The sequence below is a fragment of the Daucus carota genome, chromosome 7 (genome assembly GCF_001625215.2).
Source record: "Daucus carota subsp. sativus chromosome 7, DH1 v3.0, whole genome shotgun sequence".
In the NCBI taxonomy this organism is placed as follows: domain Eukaryota; kingdom Viridiplantae; phylum Streptophyta; class Magnoliopsida; order Apiales; family Apiaceae; genus Daucus; species Daucus carota.
Genome location: NC_030387.2, coordinates 35,349,164 through 35,361,565, shown reverse-complemented (window position 1 = coordinate 35,361,565; position 12,402 = coordinate 35,349,164). Strand labels below are relative to the sequence as shown.

The 12,402-nt window shown below is 35.3% G+C and overlaps 2 protein-coding genes across 5 annotated transcripts; both read left to right on the top strand.

Moving 5' to 3' along the window:
- Nucleotides 1-4,312: 4,312 nt before the first annotated feature.
- On the top strand, nucleotides 4,313-8,172 carry LOC108194965 (B3 domain-containing transcription factor VRN1-like). 4 transcript variants are annotated; one of them, XM_064080974.1, is made up of 4 exons: nucleotides 4,313-4,749; nucleotides 4,966-5,075; nucleotides 5,175-6,695; nucleotides 6,816-8,172. In XM_064080974.1, the coding sequence occupies exons 3-4, from the start codon at nucleotides 5,998-6,000 to the stop codon at nucleotides 7,951-7,953; spliced, it is 1,836 nt and encodes a 611-aa protein (XP_063937044.1). In that variant the 5' UTR covers nucleotides 4,313-4,749; nucleotides 4,966-5,075; nucleotides 5,175-5,997; the 3' UTR covers nucleotides 7,954-8,172. The 4 variants fall into 4 exon arrangements, with proteins under 4 accessions (XP_063937044.1, XP_063937043.1, XP_063937046.1 ...); XM_064080973.1 differs by having other exon boundaries at nucleotides 4,966-5,093; XM_064080976.1 differs by lacking the exon at nucleotides 6,816-8,172 and having other exon boundaries at nucleotides 5,175-5,615.
- Nucleotides 8,173-8,761: 589 nt separating this feature from the next.
- LOC108194963 (B3 domain-containing transcription factor VRN1) lies at nucleotides 8,762-12,227 on the top strand. The gene is made up of 9 exons (XM_064082103.1): nucleotides 8,762-8,851; nucleotides 8,960-9,073; nucleotides 9,155-9,461; nucleotides 9,570-9,697; nucleotides 10,746-10,904; nucleotides 11,006-11,363; nucleotides 11,503-11,619; nucleotides 11,723-11,859; nucleotides 11,967-12,227. The coding sequence occupies exons 1-9, from the start codon at nucleotides 8,762-8,764 to the stop codon at nucleotides 12,225-12,227; spliced, it is 1,671 nt and encodes a 556-aa protein (XP_063938173.1).
- Nucleotides 12,228-12,402: the final 175 nt, after the last annotated feature.

The window sequence follows — 12,402 nt, the reverse complement described above, 5'->3', positions numbered from 1 at the left end:
TTATTCAAAAAAAATAAATTAAAAAACATTATTAAAAATATATATTTTATAGAAATCTCAAAATACATGATGAGCGTCGAGAGTATATATAAGTATAAACCATGAGATGTGCAGGCAGGGGTGGACCCATAGCTTTGGCTATGGGTTTCGGGGCACCCACTCAACTTTCCGCCGAAGTGTAATTATAAAGTAAATTTCGTTAAAAATTAATTTAAAATTTAGTAGGAACCCACTAAAATATTTATCAAACTCATAATTTATCTCAATAATTCAGAAATCTTATTAACTATTGGGCGATTGGTGTTTGAAATAATTTAAAAACTTGTATTTATTAAAATATTTGTCTAAATATATACTTTTTAGTTTCCAGTGTTCTTTAAATTAACATTTAATATTAATATCAAAATTTAAATATTAACATTTTAAATAAATGTTTATTATTTATATTAATTAAATAAAACAAGGAACCCACTGATAAATTTTCTGGGTCCGCCACTGTACAAGAAATTGCTAGTTCTAGCCCAACTGGATCATATGTCAGACCCCGACTCAAAAAATTAGTACCATCTGCTTGCAGGCTAAGCACTGGAAAGTACAGTGTTTTATGTGTGCATTCCAACAATTACTCTAGTTTATTGTATTTTTTCAGATTTATGTGCAGTCAGGACATCAGGTAAGAGCAGGAAAAGCAAATAAATGGTGAATACTACTTGTACAGTTGTACATTAATCTGCAATATACGTTTTACTGTTTCACATTCACTATCAAGGCATGGCCATTTACTCAAACGACCCTTAATTTTATAGAGTACTGTATAACTATCGGACAAAGACCACATTCTCTTGTGAGTTGTGACTCAAATGTCTTTTTATATTATGGGCCTGTTTGGGAAGGAGAAGAAGACTGGTTTCTACTTTTCTTGATCCGTTTGTGTAAAAAAGTAGAAGTATTTTTAAAAAGCTGAGAATGCTAATTTGTCTCTCACAGCTTCTGTTTTTTTTTCAAACACTTTATTAACTTATTTACTTCTCACTTCTACTCCATCAATATACTTATATAAAGGAGAAGCGAGGGGCGTGTAGGTGGCGCCTCTCACATCGCTCCGTTCTATTTTTCAAATTTTTTGGAATTTTTGGATGAAAAATATCAAATTATTAGAATCTGATTTGTTTCAAATTATTTATGGAATATAGTTGCTTGAAAGTTTTAATCTGATTTTGTTTCAGATTATTTAATTATGGGAAAGAGTAGCACACAAGTCTCTCTCCACCTATAAATACCCATATAGATTGTAGGTTTTGGATCATCTAAACACTATATCTTCTCTCACAATACCACAACCCTACCTCTCTCTCGTGATAATTCTCGATCTCAATTTCTAACTCCGTGGCGCCGTTCTTCTGCAACGATAAGTGAATGCTGTTTATACAGTATTCAAAAAAGGGAAAATAGATTTTTTTGCCACTCAACTTATAGCGTTTTTAGAAACTTACCACTCAACTAATTTATTTTTTCTTTTAGTCATTAATCTTAGGTTTGGTTTTATTTTTAGCCACCAAGTTAGGTTCGGATTTGATTACTAGCATTATGATAATTTTTTGTAGCATCATTTATACATAATGATAGTATGACCTGACCAAAAAAAATGATAGTATGTAATATTTTGATGATGTGTCGCATATTTATATCTTTATATATAGCAATAATAATATAAAATGAGCCGATGAAAATTAAAATCAGGAAAAATCGTAATTAGATTCTAAAAATTCAATAAATCATGAATATGAAATTAATGACTTCAAACAATTCACCTCCTCTCCTAAGATAAATTGTAATTGAGTGATATGACACATCATCTTTAGCTATTAAAGTTTCAATCGACTAGCTCAGTCTAAGATCTCTTTTAAATTTATCTTCAAAAATTTTAATAACTTTATCTTATTTCAATTTTCAAGATAAATACATAGAGAAGAAAACTTAATTTTCGATGATTGTCCTCTATATATAATGCATCATTTTATATTATTTTTACTCCCTCCGTCCCTCTCATTAGTTTACAGTTTTTTTTACTGCTTAGCACGTATTTAAGACTCTTATAAAACATAGTTCCATAACTTATTTTTGTGATTTTTTTTGTGTGTAAAAATTCAAACGCTGAATTGTCATTCGGAAGAAAAAAATAAAGTTATATTTGAAATTGCATCTTTTAAAGGCCATAAAATGCGTGTAAAATTCTTATCATCCAAGGTGAACGACCTTGGAGACATAAAAAGTACTATATATAAAAATACAAACATATATCAAATCATCAAAATATTACACATAATATGTAATGCTAATAATTAAATCCGAATGTTAACTTCAGTGACAAAAAAAAGCTGAATCTAACACTAGTGAGTAAAATAAAAAAAAAATTATAGTTGAGTGGTTAGTTTCTAAAGACGCAATAAGTTTAGTGACAAAAAATTTTATCATAATACTAGTAATCAAATCCGAACCTAAATTGGTGGCGAAAAATAAAACCAAACCTAACATTAGTGACTAAAAGAAAAAATAAATTAGTTGGGTGGTAATTTTCGAAAAACGCTATAAGTTGAGTGGCAAAAAAATCTATTTTCCCTTCAAAAAAATAAAAGTTGTTGAAAGCAAAGGTAGTTATAGACCACTATGTTGGAGTCGACAAATTTAAACATAGGAAGCAAAGGTAGTTATAAACCGCTATGTTGGAGTCGACAAATCCAAACATGGGAAAAGAATATAGTATTGACATGGTATTGATGGATTATATCAATAAATTAACAATTAATGATGTATCTTTGTTGGTTATTCTTTTATAATATATGTTTTGTTCATCGGACATGTTTGTTGTTGTTAATTTTTATATGATTTACTTTGTATACAGGAAAAAATAATTCATGCATTATATGTTTGCTTCATTCAAGCAACTTTTAAGTGGGGTTGTTTATACAGTATTAAAAAATAAAGGTTGTTACAATCAAGGGTAGTTATAGACGGTTATCTCACAGATTTAAGTTAGATGTTTTTGTGCACAATCAATCCAAAAAAACTTGAGGAAGGTGACAATGTAAGAACATGATTAGTTTTAAAAAAACACAAATAAAATTAAGATTCATCATGCTTTAAATTGTTAATTACCTGTATAAATTTATTTTCATTTTTTCACCATGAATTATAGTTCAATTTTGTAATTTTATATATTAGTATTGGTAAGATTTTTATAATATAAAATTTATATTATCCTACAAATATTAATTTTGAAATATTAATATACTTTTTATAGACAGCCACAAAATTATTTTTTCTACAAATATTAATATTTAATCATTAATATAATTTTTATAGGCCGCCGCAACGCGCGGCTTCTCAACTAGTTTCTTTAATATAAGCAAAAAGTCACTTCTTTTAAAATAACCTAAACGCCCCTAAATGGATTCAGAATGACATATTTTTATTTATTATAACTTATATAAGAACAACGGATCTTCTACATGCATTAATCCCCAATCGAATCATTTCAAACTACTCTCGATATCGTATTATTTTGTAACAAATTCGATACTTATAATATATTTCATCCGTCCCTTTTTACATGTCTGCTTTGACTTTTGACTGGTCAAACTTATTATGTTTTGACTAGAATTTATATGTATCAAATAATTGAGGAAATTAATAAAAATTATATCATTAAAAAGTATTTTTAGTTTATCTTAATATGCAACTTTTAGATTTTAAAAATAATAGATAGATAATTTGTAATACTTAGTCAAAAAATGGTCAATTTAACTACTCGAAATCAAAATGGACATATAAAAAGGGATGGAGGGAATATAATTTTTTCCAAACGGTCCCCATTGATTTAATATATAAATTTATCCGAAATTTCATATATAAATGTTGGCCAAATATAAAGCAGTCAAACATGTTGACTAATATTGTGGCATTCCGAAACGATCACAAATTTACCATGTTTCTCGTTTTGCAATAACTTCTGATCAACTAACAGTAATCTTCATACGAGAAGTGGTTGAAGTGCATAAATGTCAAGAAACCAAAATATGCAGAACTGAGACGAGAATCTTCTGTATTCACAGTTCGAATCAAGTAATATTAACATGAAGCTCGCTTCAGGATCCATTCATCCTGCAAAGGCGCAAAGGTTTTTCAAAATCATCGTCTCCGAAATTAGTCCCCAAAGCAAGCTCGTAAGCATCTCGCATCCCCTTCAAAATTCGTCATTTATGAAATAATCCTATGGACACAATATGAATAACTAATGTCTTCGTGCATGTGTAATAAACGTAAATTGTGGATGCAAGATGATTCCGAAAGAATTTGTGAAAAATCACGAAGAGGAGCTACGAGGACGCGTGCACTTGAAGGCACCCGGCAGTGCAGCTTGGCCAGTGGATGTGGTGAGAACACAAGGCGAGGTCTGGTTGCAAAATGGCTGGCCTGAATTCGCCAAATTTTACTCGCTTTCTTTTGGTTCTCTGTTGGTTTTTGAGTACTTGGAGCATTTTAATATTCGAGTGCGTGTGTTCGACACGAGTGCAACTGAGATAGACTATTCTTTAACATGTGATCCGAATCTTGATGATGGAGAATCAGTACCCCGGGTGAGAAAGAGAGATAGTTCAAGGAGATGTGAACTAGTCAGGGCTTGTAAGAAGACCAGGGCAAGTACTGAGGAAACCTTCCATAATGGATTCAAATTGAAGCAAGAAAAAGGTCATTTCTCTTATACATATTTGCTAATTTCCTGTATATACCAGTGTCGTAAAAAACGGAAATCGGACTTGATCGGTGGAGACACGGAATAAAGACTAATCAGAGATTAATGGGACTGATCCGAGATTAATAAGATGATTAATTGAATAATGAAATATTTAATCATTTAGTCGAACATGAATTAATAACTAAACACCATTGTCTGGCATTTTGCAGCAAATGGAGATCGAGGTTCGGCTAAAGAAGAGATAGAGAGAGCAGTTAACTTGGCTGCTTCTTTTAAATCTGAGAAGCCCTTCTTTATTATTCATATGAGACCAACATATGTAAGTGGAGTTAGCGTGGTAAGTAATCAATAGGCAATACTTAAACATTTCCTGATCAAAAATTTTATAGAATCTTGATAAGTACTTTTGGTTGTGCAGGAGGTAAGGAAAAGCTTCCTAGAGACTTTCAGAAAGTGGAAGAACAAGGGGAAGGGGCAAGTCATCTTTCAAATTGGAAGAAGAAGCTGGCTGGTTGGATATACATTCAGTGCTGGGGATCGTTGTACTCTAACCGCTGGCTGGAAAACGTTTAGAACAGACAATTCACTTAAGGTAGATGATGTTTGCGTGTTTGAGCTGATCAACCCCTCTACAAAATTGTTTAAGGTCATCATATTTCAAGCAAAATGTGAGGCTGCCTGATCTAAATTTCTCGGAGAACTTCAATTATATCGCTATAAATTATGATAATTGAGATCCTTGTTGCTTTCTTGCTCTGCTTTGCTTCTAAATATTGTTATTATTAGTTGTGGCAAACAGAACTTAAGTTTTGTAATTCATGTTGATAGGTTTGCCAATATTAATCTTTTAGATGCTGAATTACAATATTTAGCCAGTACTTATCTTTCATCCTGCAAATATGTCCAGTTTTTTCAGAATTGCTTATGTCTGAGATTACTTCAGAGAGCAAGCTTGTGATACGTTAACCTTGCCCAGCAAGACGCCCATTCTCATCTCGAAGAGTGGTGATGATTAAGATTCAATACTTTTGCCTAAACAATTTATTTGTTAAACATACTAAAATTATATGCTTAAATTAGATGGGAGAAAAGTGGAAAAAGAAGGAAGCACATTGCCTTTTCTTTTTATTCGAGACGTGTATGAAGCTGTTGCTTTATTTTCTCGTAATGACTTTAGACCTTGATACAAATTAGTGATCTAGATCTTTATTGTCTCAACATTCAAACTGAGTTATTCAACAATGGAGCACTTTAGCCATCCCAAGCATCTGCTGATACTGAGAGAGGACGATGATTTCAGAGAGAATGATATCTGTTGTGTTTGCAACAAACCAGTTTTAGCCTCTCCCACATATATTTGCACTAGTTCTGATCATAGTGATTGTCAAAGTTTCTACTTGCACAAAAGCTGTGCAGAATTACCCACAATTATTGATCATCATAAGCACAACCAACACCCGCTTACTCTCCTAGCACGTCCTGATGAATACATATGTGATGTCTGTTCTCGTCTTGTGAAGTTTGCTTATGCATGTGAGGAATGTACAGTTGATGTTTGTGTGTTTTGCGGTCTGGAGCAAAGGGTGCTTTGTCATGAAGGTCACCAGCAGCACAAATTAACATTGATGAATAGGGAAGCCTTGTTTAAGTGTGATGCTTGTGGAGAGGAAGATAAAGACTCTTCCTACGTTTGCACCACCTGTGAATTCTGGATCCACAAGACATGTGCTTTATCGCCCTACATTATTCCAACTCAAGCTTATCACCATCATCCCCTCTTTCTCATCTACTCCATTCCTCAGATGCACCGCCAATTTGAACGAGAGTGCAACATCTGCCACGAAGTAGTTTACAATATCAACTGGATGTACTATTGTCACAAATGCACTTACTTTGTGCACATGAGGTGTGCTATGTCCTCGGATACAGTACCTATTGTGTGAGTACCCTTAATTAAAGCTGTTTAGTCTGCTATCTAGACCATCTGTTTTCTAATTTTACTGGAACTTATGTCTTGGCTATAACCATCACCTAACTAATCTCAATATGTTGTTTTCAGAACTGACACTGAAGCGGCTGACATTGATGATGAAACTGTTCTGCTACAATTTCCTCTGCCTCACGAGGAGTCACTATTCGATCTTATTATCACCCAGTGTGGCAAATTCCAAGTTGATCTTCAGGGTGAAGGGGAAAGCAGTACCCCTATACCTGATAATCCACACATAATTGAAGGGCACTGGAGTCACGAGAACCATCAATTAGAACAACTTCAATTCGCTACCAGTAATGATGATAATGATGACAACGATGATGATAGGAGAGTGATGATATGCAACGGCTGCATTCAGCCCATAACTGATACTCATCCGTCATATTATGCTTGTGTCCAGTGTGGTTTTTTTCTCCACTCCTTCTGTGCCACTAAGCTGCCACCTGAGTTGCCTAGAGGAGCATCCTCATTCCACCCCTCACACTCACTCGTGCTTTATATGAGTGATCAGTTTTACGGTTATGTGGACTGTGAAGTTTGCGGTTACTGCACAAATGGATTCTACTACAAATGTGAGGACTGTGATATCAAAATTGATATCCGCTGTGCATTTTTGCCTAAAAGGATAAAACATAGATCTCATAAACGCCACTCCCTTGTTCAGCGTCCATTCTCCAATTCCATTTGTAGTGTCAGTAACTTAAAGATTACTAATGGTGTGGAATATGCATGCGAGACTTGCAGCAGCTTCCAGATTCATATAGATTGTGTAATTTATCCAAGTAGGATGAATCACAGGTATGATCTTCACGCGGTGACCTTGAGAGAGCCTCCATTCTTCTACGAGGGAGTTTTCTACTGTGAAATATGTGAAGAACAAGTTAACAATCAGCGGTTGCTCTATCATTGTGACGAATGTGATCATTCATTTCACCATTATTGCTTACGTTGGTACGAGAGCTTCAAGTTTGGAGGGATCATAAACCGGATAATTCAAGAACAACCACACGCACTTGCATTGGTTCTGAAAAGGACTGCAAGAGACAAATCTCCCCTTTACATTTGCGGAATTTGTGAGGAGGGTTACAATTTCCTTTTCTTTTTCGAATGTGGTGGCTGTGGATTTCTTGTCTGCTGCAACTGCTTCGGAGAAATCACTGACTCCACAAACTCAACCTCGGGTTCAGGCTCAGTTTCATGTTAAATCTCTACTGTCAACTCAGCTCAAGCTGAAGCTCAAGTTTTTCTAATGTTTTAATGCTCTTGAATGAGTGTGCTTTGTAATGGTACTTAAGATCAAATTGCAATCTCTGTGTAAATTCTTGTCAGTATAATTTCATAATAACAATCAAATTGAGAGAACGAGTGGTTGAGCAAGTTTTGCAAGCCTTTTATACTAGATCAAATTTGTAACAATTTTAAAGATGACATAACAAAGTAGTTTAGTATTAAACTATAGTTCGTATACCTCGAAAACTATTACATTTATAATATATTCGAGCTAATTTGATCGAAAATATGCTCATGGTATATAAGTACGAAATAATCATCCCCCCTTCCATCTAAAAAATTATTTAATATTTTCAATAATCATCATTCCTTACATATAGTTAATTTTATTATACTGATAGATGAGATTATCTATTTCAGCTTGTACATGCCTCTACTAATCTCGGAAGGTGATCAACCAATCTGTCATGTCCACTCCATCAAATTCGTAAAATCGAAAATAAAGATTGTTCACTCGTCTATGCAATCAAATATTCATGTTGTAAATTAATATCGAATATAATTGTTAAAAAAAATTGCATGCTATATATATAGTGAAAGATATAATTACATTTTAGCAAAAAGGAAAAAATATTTTCTAGAGATGATTGCATTGTGTACAAATGCATACGCACACGCATCGTATCGCAAAAGTGCACATAATCCCAAATGGTTTCATCTCCATGTCATGTCTTAAGTTAGTCTTTAGCTTAAATATCTAAAACAAGGATCTCAAACACACCATGGAGGCCTCTTTTACATCTCATCATCATGCAAAGGCTCGCTGTTTTTTCAAAATTATCCTCTGTGAAATCAGTTCCAAGAGTAAGCTTGTAAGTACCTTACATGCAACATTCGATCCACTACATTATTCATTATGCAATCTCTATAATTTTATAGTGCATTTCTGTGTCTAACACGTGTGTATTTTTGGATGAAAGACGATACCCGAAAAGTTTGTAAGAAAGTATGGAGGGGAGCTGCAGGGAGGTGTTCTACTGAAGGCTCCAGGTGCACCACCTTGGTCAGTGGATGTGCAAAGGGAGGAAGGGAAGGTTTGGCTGCGAAATGGTTGGCCTCAATTCGCGAAATTCTACTCTCTATGTTTTGGACATTTTATCTTTTTTGAGTATCAGGGGAATTGCAATTTCAAGGTTGTGATTTTTGATACAAGTACTACTGAGATAGACTATCCTGTACAATTTGAAGAAAGGAGTGGAAGTGATCAACTTCAGGTATTTAAGAAGAAACAAGTTCACTCTGGTTGTGATGCAGCCTGTTATCTTGGTGAGAGTTTGAAGGGGAGGTTACTGAAAGAAAAAATTGCAGAAGCTTTATCTGAAACCTCGATCAGTGATGAGAATGAACACGGAGGTATTGAAAAACCGAGTCATGCAAATGGCACTCCACATGATATTCCAATGCGGCAGCATATTGTCAAAGGCAAGTTCACTAGCCGTAGAAATCTTTAAAACATGTTTTCTCAGCTGCCCTTATGGTCCTCTGTTCTGAATTTTTATTACTAATATCTACATGTTTCGTTGCATGCAGCTGGAGGAGTGAGTAGTCCGGCAGAAGAGAAAGACAGAGCCCATGCACGCGCTAAAGCACTTAAATCTATCCACCCATCTTTCAAGGTTGTCATGCAACCGTCATACGTTGGTAAAACATACGGCTTGGTAAGCAACAAAAATCCTTGAGATTTTTAATTGATCTGGTCTCAGCTCTGTATCGGTGCATGTTACCAAAATTTAACATTGATGTTAATATTTTTCTGAGTTTTACAAACTTGTCTTACAGACATTTGGTTTTGTATATTTTGTTCTGTTAGTATTTAAGGAAGTCCTGTCTGAAAAGCTATATCAGGAAGGGCGTTGATGTGCTTATCTTACGAATTGCAAGGAGAAGTTGGGTGGTTAAGTGCAGGGTCGTTCGCTCAAACAGATTAAAACTGGGTTGTGGTTGGCAGCAATTTGCAGAGGACAATGCACTGGCAGTAGGGGACGTATGTGTTTTCGAGCTGGTCAGCCCTTCAAAGAAATTGATCGACGTTGTGATACACAGAGCAGTAAAAGAAGAAGAAGAAGAAGATATTAACTAAACTAGTTACATTAGGCATCTGATCAGTGTTATAACATTTTTGAGTAGTGGTATTCCAAGATTTGCATGTCCTGATCAATGATATAAGCCCCTAAGTTATCAGATCATAGTCTTCTAAACTTGTATCTGAACTTAATATTGTTTTGGATTAGATGGAGCTGCAAAATGTGGACAGTTTTAGTTGGATTATATTTTGGCTTCCCTTAAATTTTGCTTCTTTTATTATCGAAAATCATATACTCCTATATATTGTGATTCGGTGTGTGAGCCGTGCCCAATTCGCAGTTCAACTCACGCATGCAGGGTACATGTCTGCAGGATCCATCTTTTGGTTCACCGCAGGAGCCTAGAGGACTCGTTGCAATAATTTCCGGCTATATATTGCTCTGCACTTGATAAATTTGAGTAATTAAGATGTTTATATTTCTCAAACCAAATGTTAAAATAGGATTAAAACAAAACATAATATATACTCCCGAGAAATAGGTCTATGATTAATACAGAGTACTCAAGTACCTAGAGATTTTTGAGATACGCGCAACTACAGCCTTAGTTAGCATGCTTGTTACAATGTCTTGCTATATATACTGGCCAATCTCTAAGACGTACGATACATATCTTCCATAGTTTCATGCAGAAGAGGAAGAGTCTGCATCAGCAAAAACAATGAAAAACAGAAGAATTGTGCGAGGAGCCCCGATGGATCCACTCCGGTCAAGCTCTGCAGTGAAGCCCCGCTGCTTTTTCAAGATCATAATCTCTCATATTACTCCTCATAGCACGCTCGTAAGTTTTTTGTAGTTATATTCCTTGTTCTTTGTAGGCTATAGATGTTTAGATTGGTATACGTGCTCGAGCAGTTGCCTAAAAAATGAACTTGTTTTCAGACGATTCCCAGAAGGTTTATTGCACAAGGATATGATCTCGCAGACAAGGTTTTCCTCAAGGCCCCAGAAAGTTCAGTTTGGGTCGTGGATCTAGAAAGAACTACTGGCGAGGCTGTTCTTCGGAATGGTTGGCCTGAGTTTGCAGCATATTACTCCATAAGTATCGGTCATGTTATACTGTTTAAATATGAAGGGAACTCTCAGTTTCATGTAACTATATTGGACAACAGTTGCACTGAGATAGAATATCCCATGAGTGCCTCCCACAATGAGCAAGCTAACCGTAGTGGGGGTTTCCGAAAGAGAAAAGAACAAGCTTTGATTACATCGAAGGAAGGAAGGAAAATCAAAGGCACTGGTAATTCTCACAGCACTTGTAATCTCAAAAGAAGAGGAGGCACAGGAAGGGACTCTTCTTTTTGAAATTTTTCAAAATTTACAAATTTATCATTATTTTTTTTCAAAAACCTCGGATACTAACGAGGCCGGAACTGCAGGTATTGTGAAGCCAGATACTGTCATCCCAAGTCAAGGTAATGGCATTCGACATAAGAGGATAAAGCCGGTAAAAGTAGAGGCTGACCTTGATGATCCCATACCGCATGTTATCACAGGCAAGCGAGCTACAACACCTCTTCATTTCTTCTGCTCACATGCCTAGTAATCTTCTCCTTACTTTCAAATTTGTCCTTGATTTTATCTTGGCTTTTATTCCAGCTAAGGGAGCTAGTGAGTCAGCAATTGAAGAAGGGAAAGCCAGAGCACTTGCCTTAGCTAAAGCTTTCAAATCTAACAAACCTTTTTTCTTCCGTAGAGTGTATCCATCACATGTAGATGGAACACAACACGGCATGGTAACAATAAACATCTGTTTCTATCTTTAACATCTGAACTATTAATAGGGATAGTCTGGGAAGTTTTGCAAAGAATTGGCTTTCATGATTTTATATTGTTTTGGCAGCATGTAACGACGGCCTTTAAAGAGGCTTATGAAAACTGGAAGGATAATGAACAGCTGACTCTTCAGATTGCAGAAAGAACTTGGCAGGCTGAGTGTCGTTGGACGTCGATAGGGTATAAAATTGGCAAAGGGTGGTGCAAGTTTGCACGAGACACTTCACTGGCAACAGGTGATGTTTGTGTTTTCGAGCTGGTGAACTCTTCCCAAAAATTGTTTGAAGTCATCATATATCGAGCAACAGTCAAAAACGAAAACTGGTAACACTGTAGTTCTAGGCTCAACACCTTTGTGGCAATTGTTGATTGAGCCCTCGGCTCTTGGAACATGAAGTACTTGAACTTTGATTTTTTCTAGTATTTTCAGCGGTGTGCACTGTGTGATAGATCATAGATGTAAGGATCGTACGACCAAGTCCATTTATCTGAACTGCTGGAGA

What these genes read in the sequence shown, in the direction of transcription:
- LOC108194965 (XM_064080974.1), top strand. Translation starts at nt 5,998, where the DNA reads ATGGAGCACTTTAGCCATCCCAAGCATCTGCTGATACTGAGAGAGGAC. An exon ending in TCGGATACAGTACCTATTGT is followed by an intron (nt 6,696 to 6,815) that starts GTGAGTACCCTT and finishes TGTTGTTTTCAG; the next exon opens with AACTGACACTGAAGCGGCTG.
- LOC108194963 (XM_064082103.1), top strand. Translation starts at nt 8,762, where the DNA reads ATGGAGGCCTCTTTTACATCTCATCATCATGCAAAGGCTCGCTGTTTT. An exon ending in TCAGTTCCAAGAGTAAGCTT is followed by an intron (nt 8,852 to 8,959) that starts GTAAGTACCTTA and finishes TTTGGATGAAAG; the next exon opens with ACGATACCCGAAAAGTTTGT. An exon ending in TGCAAAGGGAGGAAGGGAAG is followed by an intron (nt 9,074 to 9,154) that starts GTTTGGCTGCGA and finishes TTTGAGTATCAG; the next exon opens with GGGAATTGCAATTTCAAGGT.